The sequence below is a fragment of the Chenopodium quinoa genome, unplaced genomic scaffold (assembly GCF_001683475.1).
Source record: "Chenopodium quinoa cultivar QQ74 unplaced genomic scaffold, ASM168347v1, whole genome shotgun sequence".
Taxonomy (NCBI): domain Eukaryota; kingdom Viridiplantae; phylum Streptophyta; class Magnoliopsida; order Caryophyllales; family Amaranthaceae; genus Chenopodium; species Chenopodium quinoa.
In genome coordinates this window covers 948-8,267 of record NW_018743523.1, presented here as the reverse complement: position 1 = coordinate 8,267, position 7,320 = coordinate 948, and the positions used below count along the sequence as shown (strand labels likewise).

The window sequence follows — 7,320 nt, the reverse complement described above, 5'->3', positions numbered from 1 at the left end:
CACCTCTATTTCACATGTTTATTGTCTCACTATTATTTTATCACATTTTTTATGGAAAAAAGTTGTGTTTTAACAAGTTGTCACATGTTGCTTCAAAAAAAAAAAAAAAAAAATGGTCACAAGTTGTATGAGGATTCGTCTGGCGATTCTATATAATCCAACATTCCAACCCGATTTTCGAACTATAAGTGAAATTTAATAACTCAACAAAAATTTATAATATTTGAAGAGTTGATTTTTTTTTTTTTTTTTTTTGAACAAATTTGAAGAGTTGATATTCGCTCAATATAATGACTACGAGTACAATTTTTTTTTTATAGCTATTGCAAATTGAATTATAACACATTTTTTTTAAAAACTTTTTTATAAAATATATTTAACTGTAACACTTTTCTAGCATATTTTTATTTCAACTTTAATTAATTTCTAAGTTTTCCTTAAACGACAATTAATCAAAAATAATGAAGGAAGTAAAAATCTTTATGAGCAATTTTGTATCACGTGGAGATGTCATGAACACTCATGGTATCATTCAATTCTCTGACTTTTTTTTTCAACTTCATTAACTTTCTTTGCACTTCCTATAATAGTTCTTAGAATACAGGACTATTATTCATGCATTTAGGTTCTAAAGAAGATCATTGACATGATTGACATCCAAACACGTAATTTTCTTAAAAGTTTTATAATTATTTCATGTACTAATCTTGAAATTCTCCAGCGCTTCTCAATTGTAGGAATGACAATGACTAAAAGTGCTATAGATGCCATGCCACCAGAAATGTAGAACAGCCCTGAGAAAGGCTTAAGGCCAACACTCGTGCTCGTGCTCGTGTTCGTGTTGTTTGTTGATGAGGTTATGCACTTGTAGTGAGCCAACAACTCTCTTTCCAACATCTCAATCTCTCCCCTTTCTATCGCTTTTAACATTGCTTGTGACATGTCTATAGATAGCGAAGAGCCCTTTGGAAATGCCTGTGAGGAACTAAATATCGTTAGTGGTAATTACTTTAAACGGGTAGCAGATTGACAAGTTTTTTTCATGTGAACTTACTAAATTAAACTGAGTTACCGACCAAAAATTACTATACGGTGGATAAGGTTGTAGAGAAATTAAATTGTTTCGGTACCAAACATTTTGTTTGATATAGACTTCAATTATGAAAGGAGCATTAAAGTTGAAAGGTACTACTCACAAAGCTTAAACCACCGAAGTAGTAGGTTGGACCAGCAATAGTGTAGTCTTTTCTATTAGTTTCGTCAATATTATGCATTTTGGTCATGAGGAATTCACTCAAAGCCTGTGTTTTCCTTGTTCATTTGTATTTCTTTACCTCTTTTGCTTAAAATTATATGTTTTTCAGAGTAAACTATCATATTTTAACCACAAAACTGTTACTTTCCTGCATGTTTGCAATCCAGTTCAGTTCATCTTCTTCATTTTTTTTTTATTTCTTGCTCAACTATTGCATCTTTTACTTGTAGTATGTGAGTGTACGCAGGCTACATTCTATATTCAGCCTTGTAGCATGTCATTAGTTGGTATAAGTCCTGTGATGGATTATGAATATTATTGTTAGGTGTATAATCATTCTTAGAGTCCCAGAATAATGTATATAATTATTGTATACTCCCTCTGTTTAATTTACCCACTTTCCTATTTTGAACGTTTCTTTTTAATTTAATCTCCTACTATCCAATTTTTTTTTTTTTTTTTTTTTTTTTTTTTTTTTTTTTTTTTTTTTTTTTTTTATACATAACTTCACAAATAATTTTATATGTCACCTTCAGTCTTTCACTTTTTAATTTTTGCCCTCTTATTTTTAATTGCGATTCTTGTAATTGTGAAGAGATAGGTGTGGAAATTCAAATTAAAAGAAAAAATGGAGGGAGTTAATTTTAGATCTTTTCCAGATCCCCTTTTAATGGCGAAAGCCATATTGATGGACCTCATCGTGACTGGTAATACGATACGTATATTTACATACCCTAAAAAGAGTTGAACTTTCACTATTTAATCATCACACAAATATTTTAAATAAATCAGTGATTCTTAATGGTATTTGCCCAATTTCCTTCGCTTGCTTTTCTTAATAGAGATGATCTTTATTCTGTATAACATTTTACTTCAGAAAAATGGAACGAACAGGACTGGAAGGGCTGCTTCCACCCGAATTCTTAAGTGACCCTCTGCAAACTGTGTGAGTATTGGTTCAATTTTCTGTGATAAATAGCTAGGAAAATTATGAATTATGCTTAACTTTTCATCCACGTATGCGGGATGATGATGACGCGACTATTTTTTTTCACAGCATCTTGAAGAACAATCGGCTTAGTGGGACTATAGATTTTGGTAGTAGCTCTAACCAGTTACTGGATCTCATTGATCTACAAAACAATTCCATCAGTAACGTCACATTGAAGCCTGGATCTAAATATACAATTATGTAAGCTTTTTTTAATGATTTCTTTTCTGCACGGGTATAATTCAAGGCTTTACTGAAATACACAATGTGCATAGAAATAAAGTATACGTAGAGTCGTAGACTATCTTTATTGAAGAGACTGTCCTCATAACAGGGATTAGGTATGTAGAATTTCACAGATAATATACGGTGGATAAGGTTGTAAAGAAATTAAATTGTTTCGGTACCAAACATTTTGTTTGATATAGACTTCAATTATGAAAGGAGCATTAAAGTTGAAAGGTACTACTCACAAAGCTTAAACCACCGAAAGTAGTAGGTTGGACCAGCAATAGTGTAGTCCTTGCAATACTTTGCTAGAAATACTTGAGCATGTGAAGTAACAAAGAAAGCAGCCTTGATTTCACCTCTTTGGAATGCTGTATGATACTCATCAATCGATCGCGTAGGCCTAATGTTGTTAAGTTTAAAATGCAGAACATCAACTAAGTAAGGGCAAAGGAATGAATTCCAATTGCAACCAACAGCTGCATTTTCTCTTCTTAGTGTATCGACGTCTTTCACAGATGGTGGTAATTGGGAAACTGTCATTAGAGATGTAAGTGCTGCTGTGAAATATATAGTCAGCATCAATATTAGGAATTGCCATGGTGCTAGAACAATCTTGGACAAATTGCTCCTCGGCGATTCATCTACAAAAGTAATGGTACGGTGAGTGTCAATATGGTTTAGTTAAACATATAAAAGAGAGCTATCAAAAACTGGCCCGACCTTTAGAAAACCTTACCAAACCAAAACAAATCGGACTAGACTAGCTATTAGCATACAATTGCACATAGCGTTAAAATTTCAATTCAAACCAAGAAAACCCAACCTTGTTACAGCTATCCAAAACTCTGCTGCCGAACAGGGCCTACACAAAGTTAGATTGATGATCAAACTAAAACATGACCCGACCTGACCAACCAATTGATACATCATTAATAATTCAAGGATGCTTACTTCTTTTGTGCAAATAATAGCAAACTGAAGGAGAACCAGAAAATTGTGCCAACTTGTTGGAAGAGTGATGAGTCTCCGAATTCTGGATCATCGACGTGTTCTATCAAACACACAACAAACCCCATAAAGAGGCCCATTAATGGAATGAGGATCCACATCTTCCTGTCAAAAACCTTCAAAAAACATCCACATCTCATTTGTGCTGTCATGTTTTACAGTGACAACCATAACCATACCAGACTTAGCATATGGCTGTGAGAAGTCTGCCCACTTGTATCTTTCTTCGAGTATGTTAATGTCCCCAACTGCTGCATCAAATCTCTTAACATACGCAACAGTCACTTAATTAGTACTGATACTGATCCATTCAAAAATTATATACGCGATTACATGGACAAACTTGTAAGTAATTTAACCGAAAACAGGACAATATTGCTGACAAGAATAACTGATGCAGAAAACTGGTATAGATGTTATATGGCTGACAAGATATGTATGAGACAGTGTTTAAGGTCTCGCGGTTGATGAGAAAAATTATGAACATATTTTTGTTAATTGTGTTAATATATTTTTGAATTAGAGTTACCTTCCGATGGATCTCGTGCACCAGTTCATCATATGTGCCATAAAAAGGAATCAAAGTAAAAGGCAGATCATAAGGTAGGTACTTCAGAGAGGCTCTGAACACATCAACAGCAAATCCTGTCATAAAAGTCTTGTTATGTACTTCGTCGAAGCTTACATTGACAAACGGATGAAATGCACCAGAAGCTGGTACACCAATCCTCAGGGGCTTCTGACTGATAACACCAGAACTGAACCCTCTTGAAACTGTCTGTTGGCTGCCTGGCCAATATATAGGACCTAATTTGACAAAATCGTTTTTTCTGCCACTTTGTGTTGGGGGTTTCGTCGAAAATCCATCTTCAGCAGACCAAAAGGCTAAATCGCGGTACCCATTTCCCACCACATTGATAATTTTGAAGGTTGGGAGTTGATCTATCATGCCATTTCTGAAGCTTATATTCCCACTCAAACCCACAAAGTTACTCATGTTAGAGTACAACTTACCTACTGAATCCTTTTTCGCCTTGCCAATTGCTAGTACTGCATCGTATGCCCTTAAAGCAAACAGACTAGGATATGGATTTCCTTGATCATTAGGATATTTTGTAAGATAACTTCTCTCAAATCTAATCTTGAATTTTTTGTATAACTTACTGGTATCAACAAAGCTGGTTTTATATCCAATGACACCTTGCATAGAAGCAATGACTGACGAATCAACAGAATCGAGTAAACTAGCAATTTCCTCTGATATTATCCAAACAAAACCTTTCTCTAGCATCCCCATCTGGTGTGCTTTTTGGAAAACACAAGTGGCTAGTTGAAGAGAAGATTGCAGAACTACAAAGACGCGATTTCTTCTTGTACTGAGCTTTCGGAACTCTTGCTCAATGGCAACTTCAGGGTCAAACAAGGAGTTTATAGGAGGGAAAGCCAAGTGTTGCTCTACAGTTGAATCAACTGACTTCAGTGAATCTGACAGAACAGAAATGATATCAGAATCCAGGGAGAAAGTGTTGCTTCTTTCATATATAACTGTCACTTTTCGCCACTGGAAATAGCTGACTATGGAGGTAAGGCATTGCATTGTCAATCGATATATTGCTGCTCATTCGGATCAAATTGGATGATGGCATTGGTAGTGATGCAGTAAGAATAGAAGTTGGAGGCAAGAATATGACAGGAATGTCCAAGAAGTTCTTGTGAACTTCAGATAAGACAGCAGCTTCAGGCAGTGCAAATGTTCCAATGATTGCTTTAACTTTGTTTTTGTGCAAGGAGTTTTAGTGCTGCAGGCATAGATAAATTAGACTAAGATAATCGACATCTTTATATAAAATCGAATGATAGACTAATAATACTACATACTCCAATTCTATCATTGCTCAAACTAAATAAAAACAGGCAGAAAGAGGCAGCTGAGGTATCCTGCCCTGGCTTCATCTCATCAAAGCAACTGAAAATGAAATGTTCCAAAATTAATGTTTTTAGCAGGACTACTGAACTGCTGTTCCCCGGCAACATGACACAACAGAAGTTACAAATATGAAGTTTCAAGAATTAAGACTATATATATATTTGTCTAGATATTGTCAGATTAAGACTGCTTTTTATTTGCACCTTCTTTGACAATAGTAGCCAAAGGGTCATTTGGATCAGGTTTAGTTCAGCTCGATTCAGTTGAGGTCATGTTCAGGGGAACTGGTCATATTCAGGTTTCATTGTCAAATAGCTTGTTATTGTGACAATCTAACCAATGAATCAATATTAGTCTATTCAGGTAGGTCATTTTTTGCTACTTGTTAATGAGCTAATATTTAGAAGTCCCAGTTTATGAAAATATTGTTGCAGGACATACTTTGTAGGTTGGTAGAGTAGTGTAAAAATGCAGAGTTTGAAAATTTTTAGTAGTTAATGAAATTTATGTCTTTTGGCGATTGGGAAAACAATACAAAAGACACCCACTGCTTCCGGTTAACAGCCTCTTCGTATGTTAGACATTTGACAGCTTCTGAAATATGATTAAACAGATTGTACCAAATGCACAAAGAAAACGATCTATGCTAGGGATAAGTATTTAGTTAGTAGTATTGAGCAGGAAATGTGTTAGTCATATAGAAACCCAAATACAGATCTTTTCTTGGAACGGAGCAGCAAAATCATACCAGTAGACGTGGCAGATTTAGAACTTTCAGAAGAATTTCTGAAATGCAGTGTCAGCTGTATGCAGCTGTCTCTATAAACATCTTGAACTGCAATCTTCATTGCTATTTCCTGTTCCTTTCCACACGAGTGCTGCGATCAATTATTACACCAATGCTAACCGTGACATTCTTGTGTACTAAGCAGTTGTATCTTCCTTGATTTACACTGCTTGTGTAGCTTGGCATCAGAAGCAGAACTACTCCAAGTATGTATACAGCAGGAAGCATGATTAACTTATAACTTACAAAAAGTTTGAAGTTAAGCCGGAAAAGGAACACCTATTATTTGCTCAAGAGGAAGTTGCCTTGGCTAATTCGTGCTAAAAATTTCGGACATTGCATAAATCATATTACAATTATAAGACATGTATAAGGGAAGATTCGAAAGTAAGGTCACTTTTAAGGTTGACATATTTTAAGCTATGCTACTGTAAGCCTTATTAAAGATCTCTCCTTGCTTATTTGACTGACATTGTTTATTTACAGGACATTTGTTCATCAACAAACTTACGGAATTTATTTAAAAAAAAATAAAAAATTACCTAATAGTTTGTGGAAAAAGCTACTTAATCTTACTTACGTAAGGACCCAATGATGAAATCATGTACAAACCGTTACTATTTCTTAATATGTCACTTCTATCTATCCAAATATACTAAAATAATATGTGACTATTGTTTTTAAATGGTTATCAGTGGGAAGAATTAGGTGGTATTATCAACCAAGTAAAGTCCTTCAATTGTAATTGTCTATAAATCTTTCTACAATTTCTTATCAATGCTAATTATTGCTTGTCCCTAAACAAATCTGGTCAATATAACTGAAAATTAAAACTAGTCGTGTTGATGTAAACTGAAAGCTAACCACACATATTATAAGCTTTTCTCTAACTTATTAACCAGCCCCACTTATGTCACTGATTGAAACATCAAGGGTCAATATCTACAAGCATTAATGTTCCTAAGCCCTACAATAATCTAACTTAAGACTACTTGCTTAATTATATATTGCTGAAATCCTACCGGAAATTTGATTCTTTTTTCCTTGTATTAGAAGATTGGAATCTTATTTATATATCATTGTCATGGTTGAATGGTCTTAATCTACAAGGATACACAATC

The 7,320-nt window shown here is 34.4% G+C and overlaps 1 protein-coding gene across 1 annotated transcript; it reads right to left on the bottom strand.

Moving 5' to 3' along the window:
* Positions 1-247: 247 nt before the first annotated feature.
* On the bottom strand, positions 248-5,082 carry LOC110740171 (glutamate receptor 2.5-like). Its single transcript, XM_021920655.1, has 5 exons — positions 3,802-5,082; positions 3,602-3,749; positions 3,429-3,528; positions 2,720-3,150; positions 248-975 (listed from the first exon to the last, which is right to left on the bottom strand). Exons 1-5 carry the CDS (start codon positions 5,080-5,082, stop codon positions 899-901), a joined length of 2,037 nt encoding a protein of 678 aa, XP_021776347.1. The 3' UTR covers positions 248-898.
* Positions 5,083-7,320: the final 2,238 nt, after the last annotated feature.

Bases quoted from the DNA above. Each gene is read 5' to 3' on its own strand.
- LOC110740171 (XM_021920655.1), bottom strand. From the start codon at position 5,082: ATGCAATGCCTTACCTCCATAGTCAGCTATTTCCAGTGGCGAAAAGTG. The intron at 3,750-3,801 runs TTTTGAATGGAT...GCGTATGTTAAG, and splicing joins CATGTAATCGCGTATATAAT to AGATTTGATGCAGCAGTTGG. The intron at 3,529-3,601 runs GTTTTTGACAGG...TGTGTTTGATAG, and splicing joins GATGTGGATGTTTTTTGAAG to AACACGTCGATGATCCAGAA.